This window comes from Myotis myotis, unplaced genomic scaffold, assembly GCF_014108235.1.
Source record: "Myotis myotis isolate mMyoMyo1 unplaced genomic scaffold, mMyoMyo1.p scaffold_m19_p_1, whole genome shotgun sequence".
NCBI classification, from domain to species: Eukaryota; Metazoa; Chordata; class Mammalia; order Chiroptera; family Vespertilionidae; genus Myotis; species Myotis myotis.
Window position 1 is genome coordinate 112958751 of NW_023416313.1, and position 20471 is coordinate 112979221.

Consider the following 20471-nt stretch of genomic DNA (forward strand, 5'->3'; position numbering starts at 1 on the left):
TTGACATTTTTAAGCATAAAAATATCTATAATGTTAACACCTTCAGAAAATTTGACATATGAAGTTTTGAAGCTTGCTGTCAATACAACAAAATAGCATACATATCAAATCGCATATATATATCAACATATGTGTAACTCCATCTATTGAAAAAAAATCCGCATTATTAACCAGTACACTTGGTATGTCAGTCTATTCCATGCCTCCATGCTTCAGGTCTTATTTTGTTGGTCAATTCATTTTGTTTGATTCCACAAATAAGTGATATCATGTGGTATTTGTCTTTCTAAGACTGGCTTATTTCACTTAGACAATAGTCTCCAGGTTTATCCATGCTGTCCCAAATGGTAGGAGATGATCTTTTTTACAATTGTATAGTATTCTATTGTGTAACTGTCCCACAGCTTTTTTAACCATTCATCTATTGATGGGCACTTGGACTGCTTCCAGATCTTAGCAATCCTATATAATAAAAGGGTAATATGCAAATTGACCCTAACAGCGGGATGACTGGGAATGACTGGTCACTGTGACACACACTGACCACCAGGGGGCAAATGCTCAATGCAGGAGCTACTCTCTGGTGGTCAGTGTGCTCCCACAGGGGGAGCTCTGCTCAGCCACAAGCCAGGCTGATGGCTGCCAGCACAGAGGTGGTGGTGGGAGCCTCTCCCGCCTCCTCAGCAGCGCTAAGGATGTCCGACTGCAGCTTAGGCCTGCTCCCTGCTGGCAAGCGGACATCCCCCGAGGACTCCAGGGCTGCCAGAGGTATGTCTGACTGCCAGCTTAGGCCCGATCCCCTGGGGAGCGGGCCTAAGCCAGCAGGTGGACATCCCCTGAGAGATCCCAGACTGTGAGCGGGCACAGGCTGGGCAGAGGGATCCCCCCGAGTGCACAAATTTTTGTGCACCGGATCTCTAGTCCTATATAATAAAAGCCTAATATGCAAATCAACTGAATGGTGGAACAGCCAGTGGAACGACTGGTTGCTGTAACACACACTGACCACCAAGGGGCAGACACTCAATGCAGGAGCTGACCCCAGCCCGCAGGCCCCAGGCCAGCCAAGGCAGGTGCCAGCGGGGGCCCCACCCCTGATCACTCTGCCAGTCGCCCCACAGATTGGCCCTGATCGCCAGCCAGGCCTAGGGACCCTACCTATGCACGAATTTCATGTATCAGGCCTCTAGTTGTAAATAACACTGTTATGAACATAGGGATGTATGTATTCTTTTTTATTGGTGTTTCAGGTTTTAGGATATATTCCCAGATGTGGGATTGCTGGGTCAAATGGCAGTTCCATTTTTAATTTTTTGGTAGCCATTCTGACAGGTGGGAAGTGATATCTCATTGTCATTTTAATTTTCATGTCTCTGATGCTTAGTGACTTTGAGCATTTTTTCATATGTCTCTTGTATATCCTCTTTGGAGAAGTGTCTATTCAGGTCTTCTGGCCATTTTTAAAAATCTTTATTGTTGAAAGTTTTACATGGGTCCTCCTTTTCCCCCCATTAACCTCTTCCAGCCAGCTCTTTCCACCCCCAGGCCCTCACCACCCCATTGTCTGTGTCCACAGGTTATGCATATAAGTTCATTGGTTGATTTCTTTCCACTCACCCTCCTCTGCCCTCCCTCTGAGGTTCAACAGTCTGTTCATGCTTCTTTGTCTCTGGGTCTTTATTTGATCATCATTTTATTTAGTCCATTAGATTCCACATATGAGTGAGATCATGTGATACTTATCTTTCTCTGACTGGCTTATTTTGCTCAGCATAATATTCTCCAGGTCCATACATGCTGTTGCAAATGACAATAGTTCTTTATTTTTAATTGCTGCTTAGTATTTCATTTTGTAAATGTACCATATTTTTTTTATCCACTAATCTACTGATGGGCACTTAGGCTATTTCCAAGTCTTAGGTATTGTAAATTGTGCTACTATGAACATAAAGGTGCATATATTCTTTCTGATGAATGTTTCAGATTTCTTACGATATATTCCTAGAAATGGGATCACTGGATCAAATGGCAGTTCCATTTTTAATTTTTTGAGGAAACTCCATACTGTTTTCCACTGTAGTTGCACCATTCTGCATTCCCACCAGCAGTGTACTAGGGTTCCCTTTTTCCACAACCTCACCAACACTTGTTGTTTGTTGATTTGTTGATGATAGCCATTCTGTGAGGTGATATTTCATTGTTTTGATTTGCATTTCTCTGATGATTAGTGACTTTGAGCATTTTTTCATATGTCTCTTGACCATTTGTATGTCCACTTTGGGAAAGTGTCTATTTGGCCTTTTCCTATTTTTTAATTGGATTGTTTGTCTTTTATTGAGTTGAATATTTTGGATATTAATCTCTTATCAGATGTATCATTTGCAAATATGTTCTTGCATATGGTGGGTTACTGCCGGGGTCCAACCCCAGCGGGTCCAGGGGTCCCCAAAGGTGTGGACGGAGTCGGCGAAGAAGGAAGGACACGGAGACAGCGTTCAGTTGATCAGCAGCCCAGCCAGGATCTCTAGCCAGGATCTCCAGCCAAGTTCTGGTCTGGATCTCCAGCGAAGTTCTGCTGTTTATTGTTTTGTTACATCCGTATTTATACCAGTTGATTTTAATCCTGTCAATTTCTATTACAAAGGTTAGGGCGTTTCTTATCTCCATTCCAGGGAGTAAAGATTATGTAGCTTAAGCATGATTGTTTGTAGTGATTAACTACCCGCCTGGCACTTAGTTAAGGAGTTTTATCCCCTCCCTGACTTCAGGGAAAAATTCCTACCTGGGGAAACAACCTTTCTAGGAGAGGCATCCCCTCCCTGACTTCAGGGAAAAATTCCTACCTGGGGAAACAACCTTTCTCGGAGAGGTGACCTTGGTTAAAACACACAGCGCTAAGGGGAGCAAACATATTAAGAACAGTATGCTATATACGCCAGGTCCCTTGAAACATATGCTGTGCAGATGTTTCTATCCTGCAGCAACTGTGTCAAGCAGCAAGGATGGACCGGCTTCCGGCAGGTTACTTTTTTATTTTGATGGTGGCTTTTTTTTTTTTTTCTGCTGTGCAGAAGCTTTTCATTTTGGTGTGGTCCCATTTGTTTCTCTTTTGTTTCCCTTGTCCTAGGAGATGTATTGGTGAACATATTGCTTTGTGATATGTCTGAGATTTTACTCTATTTTTTCTTATAGGATTTTTATGGTTTCATGGCTTACATTTAAGTCTTTTATCCATTTTGAGTTTATTTTTGTATATGGTGTAAGTTAGTGGTCTACTTTAATCTTTTTGCATGTGTCTGTCCAGTTTTCTTAATATTATTTGTTGAAGAGACTGTCTTTACTCCATGGCATGTTCTTGCATCCTTTGTCAAATATTAATTGACCATAATGGTGTGGGTCAATTTCTGGGGTCTATGTTCTGTTCTATTGCTCTATATCCTTGTTCTTGTGCCAGTACCAGACTGTTTTGATTATAATGCCTTTGTACTATAGTTTGATATCCGGTATTGTGATTGCTCCAACTTTATTCTTCTTTCTCAAGATTGCTGCAGGGTCTTTTATGGTTCCATATAAATTTTTTGAGTATTTGTTCAAGATCTGTGAAGCATGCCATTGGTATTTTAATAGAGATTGTGTTAAATCTATAGATCTCTTTGGGTAGCATGGACACTTTAGTAATGTTAATTCTTCCAATCCATGAATATGGTATATTATTCCATTTGTTTGTATCTTTCTCTTTTTCTTTCCTCAATGTCCTATAGTTTTCCAAGTACAGATCTTTTATCTCCTTGGTTAAATTTATTCTTAGGTATCTTATTTTTTGTTGTTGCAATGGTAAATGGGATTGTTTTTTTAGTTTCTCTTTTTGAGAGTTCATTATTGTTATATAAAAATGCCATTAATTTCTGGATGTTGATTTTGTATTCTGCTACTTTGCTGAATTCATTTATTAAGTTTAGTAGTTTCCTGGTGGAGTCTTTAGGGTTTTCTATGTACAATATCATATCATCTGCGAATAATGACAGTTTTACTTCCTCCTTTCCAAATTGGATGCCCTTTATCTCTTCTTCTTGTCTGATCACTGTGGTTAGGACTTCCAGTACTATCCTATATAATAAAAGCCTAATATGCTAAGTGTCCAGTCCGTTCAACCAATTAAAGTGTAATATGCTAATGATATGCTAAGGCCGCTCAACCGCTCACTATGATGTGCACTGAACACCAGGGGACAGACGCTCTGACCGGTAGGTTAGCTTGCTGCTGGGGTCCAGCCGATTGGGCCTGAATGAGATGGGCCGGACATGCCCAGGACTCCTCCCACAGGTCTTCCCTGGCTAGCCATCCTCCCACGTCCCTTCCTGGCCCTGATTGTGCACTGGTGGGGTCCCTTGGCCTGGCCTGCACCCTCTCGCAATCCAGGACCCCTCGAGGGATGTCAGAGAGCCAGTTTTGGCCTGATCCCGCAGGGCAAGCCGAGGGAACCCACTGGTGCATGGATTCGTGCACCGGGCCTCTAGTGTTGAATAAGAGTGGTGAAAGTGGTTGAATAAGACATCCTTGCCTTGATCCTGTTCTTAAGGGAAACACTTTTAGTTTTTGCCCATTGAGAATGATGTTGGCTGTAGGTTTGTCATATATAGCCTTTATTATATTGGGGTATGATCCTTCTCTTTCCACTTTGCTGAGAGTTTTTATCAAAAAATGGTGCTGGATTTTGTTGAATGCTTTTTCTGCCTCTATTGATATGATCATGTGATTTTCATCTTTCATTTTGTTTATGTGATGTATCACATATATTGATTTGTGAATATTGTAGCAGCCTTGCATCCCCAGAATAAATTTCACTTGGTTATGGTGTGTGATCTTTTTAATATATTGCTGGATCCCATTTGCTAATATTTTGCTGAGGATTTTAGCATCTGTGTTCATCAGGAATATTGGCCTATAATTTTCTTTCTTTGTAGTGTCTTTATCTAGTTTTAGAATTAGGATTATTATGGCTTCATAAAAACCAATTCTCTTTCCATGTGAGGTATGCTGGCAGTGGTGGGGTGGCAGAAGAGTTTTTGCAAAGTTGAATTCCGAATAGTTTGAGAAAGCAGATAATAAATATATTTGTTGAAAAATGTGCTGGATTACTTGTAGGAAATTTTGGTCTATGGTTACATTATTCTATAGTTGGAAAACAAAGGAGAGGATTTTGCTCCAAACACCTACCTTTCAGGAACTTTCTGGAACTGGTGGCTTCACCTGTGTTGTCTATTTAGATTCCAATTCAGCTAACATTTATTGAGCATTGCTATGAGCTTGAAACTTAAACGTATTACTAATTTAATTCTCACAAAATCCCTGGGAGGTGGGTGATAGAATAATTTAGGTTTAGAGAAGCAAAGTGCTTTGCCCAAGGTCACAGCCACTTTCTTATGGTAGTGTGGACATATTTTTTAGATTTGTTTTTGTGGGGTGTTTTTTTTTTTAGATTTCCTTATTGTGGTGATATTAAATACATCATATGATGCTATGATAGCTGATCTTTTGATTGAATCCAGAGCAATGCAAAGGATAAAAAAAGTGCATATTTTACTCAGGCACACTTCAAGGTCATGTTCCCTGTTGCCACTTTCATTGCAGATGATGCTTTTTAGTCTCCTGGGGAACTGAAAGTAATTAATTACCAAAAATTAACTGTGTGATCACCAACAGTGGCATGAAGTTGGGTGGAGTCCGTTGTTATCTCCAATTAACCAGGGTCACTGGAAACACAGCCCCAGTTTCCATAGCACTCCCTGTGACTCATAGCAACCCCAGACAGTTGTCTAGATGGAACTTTGGCCAGGGCCTGAGAGTTTTATATTGAAGTGCATCTTTCTTCCTCTTCCATAAGAGACCAGTGGATACATCCCTCCTTCTTTGGGCAGAAGAGACTCATTTGAAGGAGCTTATCTCCCAGGGGGCATCACTTGGCTCCGAAGCTCCAGTCTTTTCTGGTCCCATCCTGAGTGAGCCTGATCTCTATCAACATGACTTTTTCCCTGTCACAGTTTTCTGGCCTGAAATTCCAAGAATCTGTGTCCATAAGGGATCTGCTGTCTGCAGAAAATCTGCCCAAAGCTAGCTCACAGTGTAAAACAAAATTACTGATAAGGTGAGGGTGACTCAGTCTATGGCAGTGGTGGGCAACCTTTTTGTGAGTGCGTGCCAAAACCAGCAAAATCTCTGACTCAAAATTCTTCTGCGTGCCAACCCTAATGTTTTGAGAACATGTTATTCCTACTTGATATCTCTTAAGGTGTACATATGTGAAGAACCTTGAAGAAGTAATAAAATTCATTCAAGCGACAAAAACACAGTATATGATGATGAAAAATACATTTATTTTTTAATGTATACATGTACACTGATAGTCCGACAGAACTTTATGACTCTGTTTGATAGTATCAGTGGGACTTTTGCTGTTGCATCACTGATGACAGAGATTTTACATCAGGTTTATATTTCATGACCTTCAGAGATATGCATGAGCTACTACTTTCATCCGTCAGGCTACTCCTATTTCGAGACTTAACAAAATTCATCACTGAGAACAAAGATTCACAAGCGTATGTGGATGAAAACATGGAGAGTAGCGCTGTTGCAAAGTTTTTTAAACAGAAAAAATTTTCTGGAATGGCATTCCAAGTCCTCAATAGTTCGTTTTCGACACTTCTCTCTGGTACTCCTGTCTCTAATCGCCTTTTTTCCAATGTTTTCCAAGTCAACTCTAAGGTCAATAAATTTCTGCTTCCAAATTGAGCTACTCTGAAATTCAGTCAACTGCATTTCAAAGTCAGCCATGTCTATGGTCTTTAAGATAACTTGTTATGTAAAATTATTTATTTATCTAAAATGCACCTACACTGAATTTATCTGAAAAATAAAAAAGTCAATATTAAGAAAAAAATTGTAAATGGAAGATTATAAGAGAGGGTTTCGCATGCCAGCAAAAGTTACTGGCGTGCCATGTTTGGCACACGTGCCAGGAGTTGCCCACCCCTGGTCTATGTATGGTATCAGGAAAGAGCCCACTTAAACCATAACTAATGTGAAATGAAGTGTTAATTTTAGACAGTCTGTAAACCGAGAGGAGATCATGTAATGATAATAGTATAACAAGTAAAAACAAATCTAAACTACAAAAGAGACCTGAAACAATTTCCTCAGCCTAGCTTGGTTTTCATCCTCAGCCCACAGCTTCCAGCTACTGACACCGGGGCCACTTCACCATACCTCAGAGGCTGACTCTGACCTTAGCCTCTAGGATTTCTCCTGATGGCATTCAAGGCCCTCTTGTCTGATAATTCTTTGCTTATTAACTTTGCTGTCCACACAGTCTCAAGGGCCATCATGGCATAGTGGTTACTAGCATGTGTTCTAGACACAGAGTGCCTGGGTTCAGATACTGACTCCACCCCTTATTAGCCCTATGCATGATCTTGGGCAGCTCATTTAACTTTCTGTTGTCTTGGTTTCCTTATCTGTAAAATGAGTATATTAACTGTCATGAGGATTAAATGAACTAATATACATAAATCACATGGTGCAGTGTCTGGCATTTAGTAAGTACTCAATAAAAGTTACCTGTTCTTAATATCATCACCACCACCACCACCCCATGCTTCTGCTTCCTCATCTGCACCATAATTCCATCTCAGTAACTCACTTCCACATCTGGGCCCTGTGAGCCTTGCATTTCTCTTACCAGATCCCTCTCCATCTCAGGAAGTGGCGCCCTGCTTCTAACTGGCAGCTTGCCTGGCATCATGTGGGTCCCTGCTCAGGGTCACACACAGTGTCATGCCCATCTGCCAGGGCATGTTACTTCTTGCTGTACCTCCCCATGCTAACTGCTAGTTGGATAGTCAACCTCTGGGCTTGGCTGCCTCCTGGCAATTGTAGGTGACCCCCTACTGTGGATTGGATGCCACCTAAGTCCTCGTGCCTCTGACCGTGCTCAAATATAAAGTACTTGTTGATAACTAGAGAAAGGGGGTCCTGAATGACCCATCTATCACCTGTAACTGGTTGGCTTGGCAGATGCATATGGATGTAATCAGTACACCAGGCAGTAGTGGGACATGGAAACACACCGTGAGGTTATAAACTAGAAGCACATATGAAGTGGCTAAAGGCCAGATGTGTTTGGGAGAGCTCACCTCTGGCATATTTTTATTACATAAGTATTACATATTTACTGCAGAAAAATTAGTATAAATAAACCAAAAGTTAATTGTGAAGAGAAAATGTCTATAACCCACCTTCTGGAGATAACACTTTTAACTTCTCTCTCTCTCTTTATACAAACACACACACACACACACATACACACACACACACACACACACACCACATCATCATTTTAGCACTTTTTTTCACTTAATGGGTTGTAGGTAAAATAGACATTTATATGATCAAATTCTGAGCAGTTCACAATGATTCTGACAGTGCATGGGTTCATCATCTGGCCTATTGGCACTATTTTGCTGATGAAGAGAAAGGGATTAAGCAGACAGGCTAAGTTTTGTGGTCTGCAGCTTCCAATTCTGGTAACTGCCAGCCGGTTAATTAGGGTAGTTTGGGGCCTCATGGCAGGCAGGTGGCTTTACATAGGCGTGGTTATTTGGGAAAAGGACATTTGGCCTACTTGCTCTGGTCTGGTTCCCGTAGAAAATCTGCCACCCAGCAGCTGATCTCTATTTTGTTTTTTTATAGCCAGGGTGGGTGGTGACAGTGCTCTGTCTCTTATCACTGTGGGGCTTTTGGCAAAGTATGCCACTTCTCCAGACCTGTTTCCTCAAAGGGGTTGGAATTGATTCTCACAGCTCTACCACTTTGTGATTGCATATTAAGGGATTTGGAGTGCGACTGAGGTTTGGGTGTGGCTGTACAGTCTGGTGTCAGGCTGACTGCACCAGAGTCACCTGAGAGAGCAAATCCAGCATCTGTTCCTAGGCCCTTTTCCCCACCCTCCCACGGTGTGAGCCCTGAGGATCTGTATTTTTAGCAAAAGCCTTGTGATTGCTTCTGGTTGCAAGGATGGTGCCTTCTCCCAAGTTGCCCAACTTGATCACATCCTAGTTGAATTCTGGTTCTGGCCAAAAGGTTGTAAAAGGCATCAACACGAAATCCTTCCTGGAGACACCTGGCGTTTGGCTTTTGGGCTGCCAGTAGCGTGGCTTTCAGAGCCCTTCTGGCCTGTCGGCTTCTCACTGATGTCAGAGCTCATTTTTCCCACCAGTCTCCATCACGTTCTACTTTGCATGGCTTCTTGCTCCATGTGGTTTGGCTCAGGCTGCTGCAGGGTTGTACCAGCAGCTTCCCCGACTGTCCTTTATTGAGCAGGAGATGCTCTCCTCCCACCTGGTTTCATTCTTCTTCCTGTTCTCTCATCTTCCAGGAAACATGGTGTTTCTGATATATAAAATTTATTCCAAAGACTTCTTATATACAGGGTTTTAATATTTAAGGGGGCAGATTCCTTTCCTCTCCTTCCTGATTATTAAAACACACACTCATACGCACACACTCCACACTTAAACAGAGCGTAGCTAGGTTTAAAAGTGCTTGATCAGCCCTGGCTGGTTTGGCTTAGTGGATAGAGCATCGGCCAGGAGACTGAAGGGTTTGATTCCAGTCAAGGGCACATGCCCAGGTTGTGGGTTTGGTCCCCAGTACGGGTTGTGCAGGAGGCAGCCGATTCTCTCTCATCGTTGATGTTTCTATCTCTCTCTCTCCCTCTCCCTTCCTCTCTGAAATCAATAATATATATATATATATATATATATATATATATATATATATATATATTTTAAAAAGTGCTTGATCTTACTTTATTCATGATTTGGATGAGAGATTCTGATCTTACTATCTTATTTCACATTTATTTATTTTATGTCACTCTTTGCTCTTTTGTAGTATTTACAAATAAGAAAGAAGCCATAGGGAGCTGGATATTTTCTTTGACTAGTTGAGAGTATCAGAATCACCTGGATAATTAGGTAAATACAGATTCTGGATCTCATCCCAGTCTTACTGAAAGATAAGCCTTGGGAGAGGGATGTAGGAATTTGCATTTCTCGGGAGATCTCTGGGTGATGCTTTTGCATGCTAACGGCTGCGAGGTCCTTCACTAGGTGGTGGAGAGACTTTAGACCAGAATGTAGACAAGGTGGGGAGGACACTGAGATGCAGCCTGGTGGGGACCAAACTGCTTGGAGTTAAATCCAGTCTCTGTCCTCGCTGGCTGTGTGGCTCCTCCATGTTCAGATTGTTCATCTGTGAGGAGTCTGCAAACTCTCCTATCTACCTCATTGGTTGTTGTGAGGATTAAATGAGTCAACATGTGTAACATGTTTAAAGCAGTGGCTGCACATGGTAAGGGCTTTCTCTGTACATGTTTGCTGGGAATATTAAGCCATGCACGTGAATGGCATGACCAAAGACAGAAATGCATGACCTCGGAAGTGAGCAGACCAACTTGTCAGGAGCAGAAGGTTTAGGTTAGTAGTTTTCAGATTCCGAAACTTAACTGGGGAGCCTGCTAAAAATCTAGTGTCCTTACAAAGATTCTGATTTAGTAAACTTGGAGTGGAGCCTTGGAATCTGTATTTAAAATTTCTGATGGAGTTAAAATCAGCAAATTTTCACAAGTCCTGGTTTCGGTATAAGAGGACTGGTATTTAAAGTTGGAGCAGTCTTCCGGGATTTGACTGGGGCTACAGAAAGATATATGTGGACACTAATTGCGTATTTACTATTTGCTTTATTAGGTGTGTCCAGAAAGCAGTAGGAGTATTCGGGAGGTACAGTGTGCATCCTACAACAACAAGCCATTCATGGGCCGCTTTTATGAATGGGAACCATTTGCAGAAGGTAAGAATAGACCCAGCCCTGTCTGTAGGAATTATTTTTGTCTGCTTTTTTAACCCTGTTGCCTTCAGGTTGATGCTGGAGGAATTGGTCATCCTGACCAAAGTGGCAATAGAGGAGGAAGTATGACCCCTGGGCAGAGGGGAGCCTACAGAGGTCTTCACCAAAGGTAGTCTAGCTCAGGTGATCCCTGGACCATCCGTCAGCAGATGGGTGAGGCATTGATAGAACAAGCAGAATCTGAGGAGGCAGGGTGAGTGGGACAGGACAGGGCTTGAGGGGTATGGGTTGGAGCACGAGGTTCAAACTGAGGTTGTGAGGAGTGAGCAGGATGGAGTTCCCCTTTTCCTTGGTTTCTGCCGCAGGGGCTGGTGTGATGGCTTAAGAAAACTGCAGGAATGCAGGGTTAACATTTGTTTGGCTTTCCTGTCGGGGGAGAGGAGCCTCGCATGCTGTTTCCAAAGATGAAATGTGATAGGCAGGCATTGTCCATAGACCAAGGTTCCTGCTGTTTCAAAATGACAGAAGATCTGATTTTGGTAGAGTTTGTCAGTGCTGCTTTGGGTCCCAGAACCATTTATCTTTGTTGAAATCCAGATGTTAGTGTGGCTTTTGGGTTGAGAAGTGTTAAATTTTGAGCTGTTTCTTTCCATCACAAAGAAAGCAGCCTCCAAAGTTGTGCTGGACTTTAAGTGTGAGTCTTGGGGAAATTTGTTTTTAACCCTTGATTTAACTTTTCATTTTAGAAAATTTCATATGTGTGTGTGTGTATATATATATATATATATATATATATATATATATATATATAAAATAAGCTCCTATATACCCATCACTTAATTTCAACAGTTATTGCTCATGCCAGTCATATATATCCCACCCTCTCTTCCCCACCTAGATTATGGAAAACTATTTGACATAACCTTATATAGTATTGTTCATTGGTAGATGTATTAATTAGAACTCTTGATTGTGTCAGAAATCCATTCTAAATGCATTTAAATAAGAAAGGCATTTTGTTTGTCATGTTATTGGGAAATCCAAGAAGTGGACTGGGCTTGGGACATAGATGCATTCCAGGAATTGAATAACATAGGGCCCTTCCTCCATCTCTTGGTTCTGTTTACTTCTCAGGTGGGGGGGCAGGCTTACATGGCAGTCAGTGGGAGAAGCTCTTTCTCACTTAGTGTTATGGGTTCATTTGCGTCCCCCCTAAAGATATATGGAAGTCCTGTCCCTGGTACCGGTGACTGTGCTCTCTTTTGGAAATAGGGTCTGAGATGTAATTAAGATGTAAGTATAAAGGAGGGCCTACTGAAGTAGCGTGGGCCCTTAATCCAGTACGATGGGCATCCTTGTAAAAAGACAAGAGAATAGAGACACACATAGAAAGGAGCACACCTGTGAAGCCGCAGGCACAGACAGAGGGGAGATGTGACCATGTGACAACCCAGGCAGAGGTTAGAGTGATATGGCTACAAGCCAGGACTGCTGGCACCATCAGAAACCGGGAGGAGTCATGGAAAGATTCTTACCCACGTGGCCCTGCCACTGCCTTGCTTTAGAATTTCTAACCTCCAGAACTGTAAAGAATAAATTCCTATTGTTGTAAACCACCCGGTTTGTGGTAATATGGTATGGCAGCTTAGAAATCTAAGATACCCAGAGATGGTTTCAATCCCAGAAAAAACATGCTGTGATCTTGTTTGGCTCATATTCCCATCTCTGGACCTGAGTTGGGGCTTGGGAGTACTTGGCCTAACTCAGGTCATGTGACAACCCCGTGGTTGGGGACCCGTATCGCCTAATGTGGAGCTCTGGGGAAGTGGGGATTGGGACAGACTGAAAAACAGAATCTTCTGTACTTCCTGACCACTGAAATTTTGAATGAGCCAATTAGAATCCTGATGATTCATAAAGTAAAGAAAAATGCAGAATAGCAGCAGATTAGAGAAATCAGCTGTCTTCTACAATGTGTTACTTTAACTAGAGAAGTCAGCATTCTTTAAAAATATGTACTGACATTTAATGTTTCACATGCCTAGTAGAGGAGGGGCCTGTGGCTACAGAAGTTGCATCAACAGTGGCTTTGTTTAAATCAGTGGTTCTCAACCTTGGCTGCACCTTAGAATCACCTGGGAATCTTTTTAAAATCCTGATTTCCGGGCCTCATCCTCCGGAAATTCTGTTTCTTTGTTCCTAATGTTGTGGCCCCACCCCATAACAAAGAAACAGAATTTCCGAAGGATGAGGCCCAGAAATCAGGATTTTTAAAAGATTCCCAGGTGATTCTAATGTGCAGCCAAGGTTGAGAGCCACTGGTTTAAATGGTTACTTTTGCTGCTAAGATTGTTTTCTTGATTTTGTCCTTCTTCCTCTGAAATGACTCCCAGGCTGACCCGTGGAAGGAAGATGCTGTTAATGTTTCTGCAGGGTGTTCATACTTTATGGCTGGATTTTGCATGGGCTCTTGGTTTTGTTTGGATGTCTACTGCTATTTGCATGTGCCTACTTAGGGAAACAGCTGCACCCATGTGGTCCGAGGCCACATGTAATAGTAAAAGCAGAGTCCACTCTCTGATAAACACATTAATTTCACCACATGCTTTTTCTTAGGCCTTTAATCGCATTTCCTGGGAATGGTGATCTATCCTCAGATAAGGCCTGTAGGAATTTTTCTCACAGCCCCAGACCTCTATTGTGAAGATGACAGAGTAGAATTCGGGTACTGAAGCATCCCTATTTCCCTAGAACAGTGCTGACTAAGCCTGTCATCCCACTCCCCTTTCACTCTCAAAAACACTTTGGCAATAAATTTATATGGTCAACTTAGCTAGAATGGGAAACTTTAATAGGAAGACTAGGTGCTGCAATTGGGGGAAATTGTGCCTGTTTCCATGCCTAGCGTATTGGGTTTGGGCAGCACTAGAGTCCAGGGTTTGCTGAGTCTCTGTGGGCTATACAGCAGCAGGTCTTAACCATAAACCAAGATTTGGGTAGCTTAAGTGCACCAAGGAACCCTGAGACTGAACTGAACAGAGTGGAAATCTAAAAGTCAGAGGTGAGGCTAGGTCAGAAATGGGAGATTGTCATCTTGTCGAATGAATAGGGCCATTGTATCTGTCAGGAGTAACAAGCTTATGCTGCAGTAACAAAGAACCCCCAAATCCTATCGATTCCACAAACAAAAGTTTGTCTCTTGCTCTGCTCCATATGTAATGAAGTATGTGGGATCCAGGCTGGTAGAACCGGCATCTTAACTCATGCTTCCACTGAGACAGGGAAAGGGCAAGTGCATCAGGCACGAGTTTTTAAAGCTTCTGCTCTCATATCATTGGCCAAAGCAAGGTGCATGTCACACTTAACTTCAAGTGCAGCAGGGAGGTACCATCCCACATATGCTTGAAGGAGGAGAAAATGGAATATCTATGAGCAGCCCTAACAATTAGCACAGGCAGGACGCTTTGACAGAACTTCCTTCATGCCTGCTCTCTAAGTCCACGTGACATTTATTAGACTGCTTGCAAAAATAGTAGATTTTGCTGTAGGGGATATGGAAGGTGCCACAGTCTCTATGAGCCACAGGGCTCTGAGCCACTTACTAGTAGATTAAGTTCTTCTCTTGATTAAAGCTCTGAGGTACAGAGATGGAATGTGCTCCAGGTGCCCAGGTAAGCTGCTGATTCCTCTACCAGTCCAGCAGTCTGCCCTGGCACGACATCATGCTGGGTATGGGGCGAGGATGCCGAAAAAAATATGGAAATTATTATCAAAAGTGTGGTACATGATGGAGGAAGGCTTAGGTTCAAGTGCTGGTGAACCTGGGATGAGGAGGTTCATTTTTATTGTTGTTGTTAATCCTCACCTGAGGATAGTTTTTCCCATTGGTTTTTAGAGAGAGTAGAAGGGAGGCAGTGGGGAGGGGGGCAGGAGAGAGCGAAAGAGAGAGAGAGAGAAACATCAATGAAAAACATCAATGTGAAAGAGACACATCAATTGGTTGCCTCCTGCACGTCACCGACTGGGGCCAGGGATTGAACCTGCACCCTAGGTATGTGCTCTTGACTGGGAATCTAACCCGTGATCCTTTGGTGCATGGGCTGATGCTCTAACCATTGAGCCACTGGCCAGGGCAAGAGTGTTCATGTTTTAATGAAACAGCTTCATTCCTAGGTACTTGGAACTCTCTCCCCCAGTACACCCCTCCTGCATGGACCTTTCAGAGTGTACTGGGAAGCCTTAGGGAAACAAGAGAAGTATTTCAATAATACCCTCATGATTCTTTCTTAAGCTCTCTTATACACGCCTGGGAATATTTGGCAAGACTAGGCTACATTTACTTAGCATATGAGTGTATCAATGAGGAGCAAGATCCTGAGGCAACCTCTTTGTGAAAACAAAACGGTGATTTTGGTGTTACACGTGTTGAATTTGAATGAGTGGTAACAAGATGCTCAGCAGGAAGTTGGAGATGGAAACTGAAGTTTAAGGGATAGACTTTAGAGTTGTAGACCTATACTTGAAGTTACTGACCTTGATGTCATAATTAAAACCACCGAGAAGGATAAGTCCTTAAACAATCATGAGGACAGAGGATCAAGGAAGGAGCTTTGGAGTATGTCCACATTAAAGAAGCGGCGGAAAGAGGCTCAACCATTAAGAAAGCTGGAGGAGAGAGGGCACCAAGGCATTGTACTGCCTTAGAGCATTTCCTGTGTTAATAAAATATTGTGGTTTACAAAGTTCTTCTATTATATATACCACAATGAGGTCCAAGTGAGATCGCAGAAATTGTTTGTATTTGTTGAGTGCTTGCTACACACCAGACACAGCTGCAAATGCTAACTCATTTAATCTTCACAACAACCATGTGAGGTGGATACTATTATCAGCCTAATTTTACAGGGGAAACAGAGCAACAGACTAGTTAAATAACTCTCCCAAGGTCACCCAGGTGGCCAGAGAAAGAGCCAAGTTCAAATCCCAGAGTTTGGCTACTGAATCTCTACTCTCACGCAATGTGTGTGGTAGCCAGGAGAAGGATCTGAACGGTGTGAGCATTTAAGATGAGTCTTTACGTACCTGTCTTCATTGTAAAAACTACCTGAGTAATTAAATTTTAGCTTTTCTCAGTAGAGGGAGGGGGACCACAGTCAGTACAGCTGAGCAGAGGTCAAGGGGAGAATGAGAACTGAGAAAATAAGCCTAGAGTGGGCTGTTGGGAACATTACCGATGAGAACATAAAGAGAGTAATCAGTGAGTACAGCTAGCTTTCTTTTTAAAAATTGCCACGAAGAAGGCTTAGTCAGAGTTTTGGCTAGGTTAAAGGGAAAGAGAAAGATTTGTTTAGAATGGTAGAGAAATGAGGATGTCTATAGATTGAGAGAATGAAGTTTTTAGAGAGAAATACAGGGTTAATAGAATGATATCTCTGAGCCAACTGTATCCTAGAAGAAAAGATGGAAAATAGTCATTTTTTTCCCTTCCAGGAGCGAGTATATTATTGCTTCTCTGCAAGCTACTTAAGAAAGACTCTTCAACATTTAACAAACATTCATTTATTCAAAAGAAATGAAAGCAATCATCTATACTAATCTATACTAATAAAAGGGTAATATACTAATTAGATCAGACATCTTCCAGACATCCTTCCAGACAAAGCCACAGTGGCGGGGGCCAAGTCAGAGGCGGTTAGGGGCGATGAGGGCAGTTAGAGGCAACCAGGCCGGCAGGCAGAGTGGTTAGGGGTGATCATGCAGGCAGGCAGGCAGGTGAATGGTTAGGAGCCAGCAGTCCCGGATTGTGAGAGGGATGTCCAACTGCCAGACATCCCCCGAGGGGTCCCAGAATGAAGAGGGTGCAGACCAGGCTGAAGAACCCCCCTCCCATGCACAGATTTTATGCACTGGGCCTCTAGTATGTCCATAAAGAGGACTTAAGGTTATTCACAACAGCTTTTTCTTTTTCTAAATAATAGTCCCAATCTGGAAACAGCCCAAATATTTATCAAGAGGAGACTGAGTAAACAAACTGGTACATTCATACAGTGGAGTATTACTCCGCAATGAAAAAGAGCACTCTACTGATAAACAGGCTGGATGTATCTCAGAAGCATTATATTGAGCACAATAAGCCAGATAGAAGAGTACATACTGTCTAATTCCATTTATATGATGTCCTAAAACTGGGAAAACTAGGCCATGCTAATGGAAGTCAGAATAATGTTTGTCTTTGGGAATGGGGAAAGCTTAGTTAGAAAGGGGCATGATGGACTTTTCTGGAGTGATGGTAATGTTCTGTATGTGATTGATGTGGTTGTTATACAGATGTATACAGTTGTCAAAGCCTATCAAACTGTACACTTGTGATCTATGTATTTTATTATATATAAATTATACTTTAAAAAGGCCATTAATCTTTTTCTTTCTCTGCCTCTCCAGTTCCTAAAAGTGACATTTAGAACCAGTGTAAATTTACCATGTGGAACCAATAATATACTTTCTCCCAGAGGAAGGAAAATGCCTATTTTCCATCTTTTCTTTTAGGATAGAGTAGGTTCAGAGATACCAAACTAAGTCTTGCCCTTCCCACCCACCTTTTTCTCCCCTATTTTATTTTAAACAAGAGGCCCAGTGCAAGAAATTCATGCATGGATAGGGTCCCTAGGTGTGCATGAAATTTGTGCACAGGTAGCAATCAGGGATAATCGGGGCCTTCCAGCTGCCAGCCGGGGTTTCCCTTCCCTGGCTGCCAGCTGCCGGGTGGGGCCTTCCTTCATTCCGCACTGCCTCCTGGTGGTCAGCGCACGTCACTGCGAGTGATCAAACTTCCGATCTCCTGGTTGAACTCCCAAGGGGACACTTTGCATATTAGCCTTTTATATATATACTAGAGGCCCGGTGCATAAAAATTTGTGCACTTGGGGGGGAGAGAGGGGTCCCTCAGCCCGGCCTGTGCCCTCTCGCAGTCTGGGAACCCTCGGGAGATAACGACCTGCTGGCTTAGGCCTGCTCCCGGGTGGCAGAACACAGGCCCAATCCCTAGGTGCAGCCCCTGGTCGGGCTCAGAGCAGGGCCGATTGGGGTGTTGGGGCGCCGCCCCCTGTCATGTACAGAGCAGGGCGGATTGGGAGGTTGCAATGCCACCCTCAGTCACGCTCAGGGTAGGGCCGATTGGGGGGTTGGGGCACCGCCCCCTGTCACACTCAAGGTAGGGTCGATGGGGAGGTTGCGGCGCCACCCCCTGTCATGCACAGAGCAGGGCCAATCGGGGTTGGGGAGCTCCCCCCTGTCACTCACAGAGTAGGGCCGATAGGGGAGTTGGGGCACCACCCCCTGTCACACACAGAGCAGGGCCGATCAGGGGGTTGGGGCGCCGCCACTCTCACACTCAGGGCAGGGCCGATGGGGAGGTTATGGCTCTACCCCGTCACACACAGAGCAGGGCCTGTGGCGGGGGGGGGGGGTTAGGGCGCCGCCCCCTATCACAGAGCAGGGCCCGTGGCAGGGGGTTGGGGCGCCGCACTGTCACACACAGAGTAGGGCTGATCAGGGGGTTGGGGCGCCTTCCCCTGTCACGAACAGAGCAGGGCGGATAGGGAGGTTGTGGCCCCACCCCCTGTCACACACAGAGCCGCAAGGCGATCTGGGCACTGCCCCCTGTCACGCTGATCCCGGTGCCAGGAGGCCTCGCGGCTCCGCTGATCCTGGTGCTGGGAGGCATATTACCCTTTTACTATATAGGATAGAGGCCTGGTACACGGGTGGGGGCTGGCTGGGTTGCCCTGAAGGGTGTCCTGGATCAGGGTGGGGGTCCCCACTGGGGTGCCTGGCCAGCCTGGATGAGGGGATGATGTGTTTTTGCAGTTGGTCACACACCCTTCAGGGTGGGGGTCCCCACTGGGGTGCCTGGCCCGTCTGGGTGAGGGGCTGAGGGCTGTTTTCAGGCTGGCGGGTGACTGAAGCTCCCAACTGCTCCTTTTTTTCTTTTTTTTAAATTTTGGGCCAGCTTTAGCTCTGAGTCCAGCTCTGAGGCTTCTGCTGCTGAAAGCAGGTATCTGGTTTGTTTGGGTTCTATAATCGAAACACTGTATCAACTCCAGCTCTGAGATCCCGGCTTGCTGAAAGCAGGTTTCTGGGGTTTTGTTTAGCTTCTATATTTGTAACTATGTTTCAAACTGCAAGCTCAGAGGCCGGCAAGGCAGGCGGGGAACGTTGGAGTCCTCCGTCACTGAAGCAGGCAAGCCTCATGTTTCAAGCTGCCTGGCTGCCAGCCGCCATCTTGGCTGGCAGTTAATTTGAATTTCTCGCTGATTAGCCAATGGGAAGGGTAACAGATGTACGCTAATTACCATGTTTCTCTTTTATTTGATAGGATAGGTACTCTTTCTTAGTAACCGTAGAGGAACAAAAGAATTTTAGGGAAAATAGACTCATATGCATCATGTCATTTTTTAGAATCATTAAGGATCATAGGGCTTTTTTGGGCCTAGAAATTGTCAGATAGGTTTAGAATCTGAGGAAGCAAGCTGGACATTCATAATAGCTAGCATTCCTTTTGTTTGTTTGTTTGCAATCAGACACCAATTTTGTCTAATTCAAACATAAAAGGATTTTATTGGGAGGATATCCAGTAGCTCAGAGAATCAACAGGAAGTATGTAGAACCAGGCATGGTGAAGGACAGCAGCTGAGGAAGCTTTGAGGGTCCAGGTGGTGAGAACTGATGGTCTGACTTGCATGGTACTGCTGTAGAGGATAATTTCCAATGGGGTTCTCCATCCAAGATTCAAAGCCCTTGAAATAAGAGTTCGATTGGTTTGGCCTGTGTCACATGCCTGCCCCTTGGCTGAGGGAGGCAGGTTGGGGGTCCTGCTTGATATTCCCACCAAGATACTTGCAGAGGGGGAGAATTAATTCTCAGAAAGGAAATCCAGATGCTGGATCAAAAGAGGTGAGAGTGGATCCTGGATGGCCCAAAGTGACCAATGTCCACGACAGAAACTGGTGAATGACAAGTCAGACAGCCCTCCTGGCTTGTCAGCTGTCATTTCATCAGGAGACTCACAAGGCTTCTTAACACCTTAGAGCAGCGGTTCTCAACTTGTGGGTCACGACCCCATTGGGGGTCGAACGACCCTTTCACAGGGGTTGCCTAAGAGCATCGGAAAACACATATATAATTACATATTGTTTTTGTGATTAATCACTATGCTTTAATTATGTTCAGTTTGTAACAATGAAAATATATCCTGCATATCAGATATTTACATTGCGATTCATAACAGTAGCAAAATTACAGTTATGAAGTAGCAACAAAAATAATTTTATGGTTGGGGTTCACCACAACATGAGGAACTGTATTAAAGGGTTGTGGCATTAGGAAGGTTGAGGACCACTGCCTTAGAGGGATTATTGGAATTGGAATATAACATATAAGTATCACTCATTCTTCTAGTCGTGTTTACATTTCCGAAGATTTCTACAGTTAGGCCTCCTTGTAGATATAAGGCATGTGACTGTGTGGGTCCCCTTTGCTCCCAAGTGTTACACTGGTATAATTCAGGT

General features: G+C 43.6%; 1 protein-coding gene across 2 annotated transcripts in view; it reads left to right on the forward strand.

Annotated features, from left to right (window-relative positions):
- THSD4 (thrombospondin type 1 domain containing 4) overlaps positions 1-20471 on the forward strand; it is a 595914-nt gene that overhangs the window by 124737 nt on the left and 450706 nt on the right. For both annotated transcript variants that reach the window (XM_036347721.1, XM_036347731.1), the window contains exon 6: positions 10806-10908. In XM_036347721.1, the coding sequence (XP_036203614.1) occupies positions 10806-10908 (103 nt within the window). The remainder of the gene's footprint in view (positions 1-10805; positions 10909-20471) is intronic.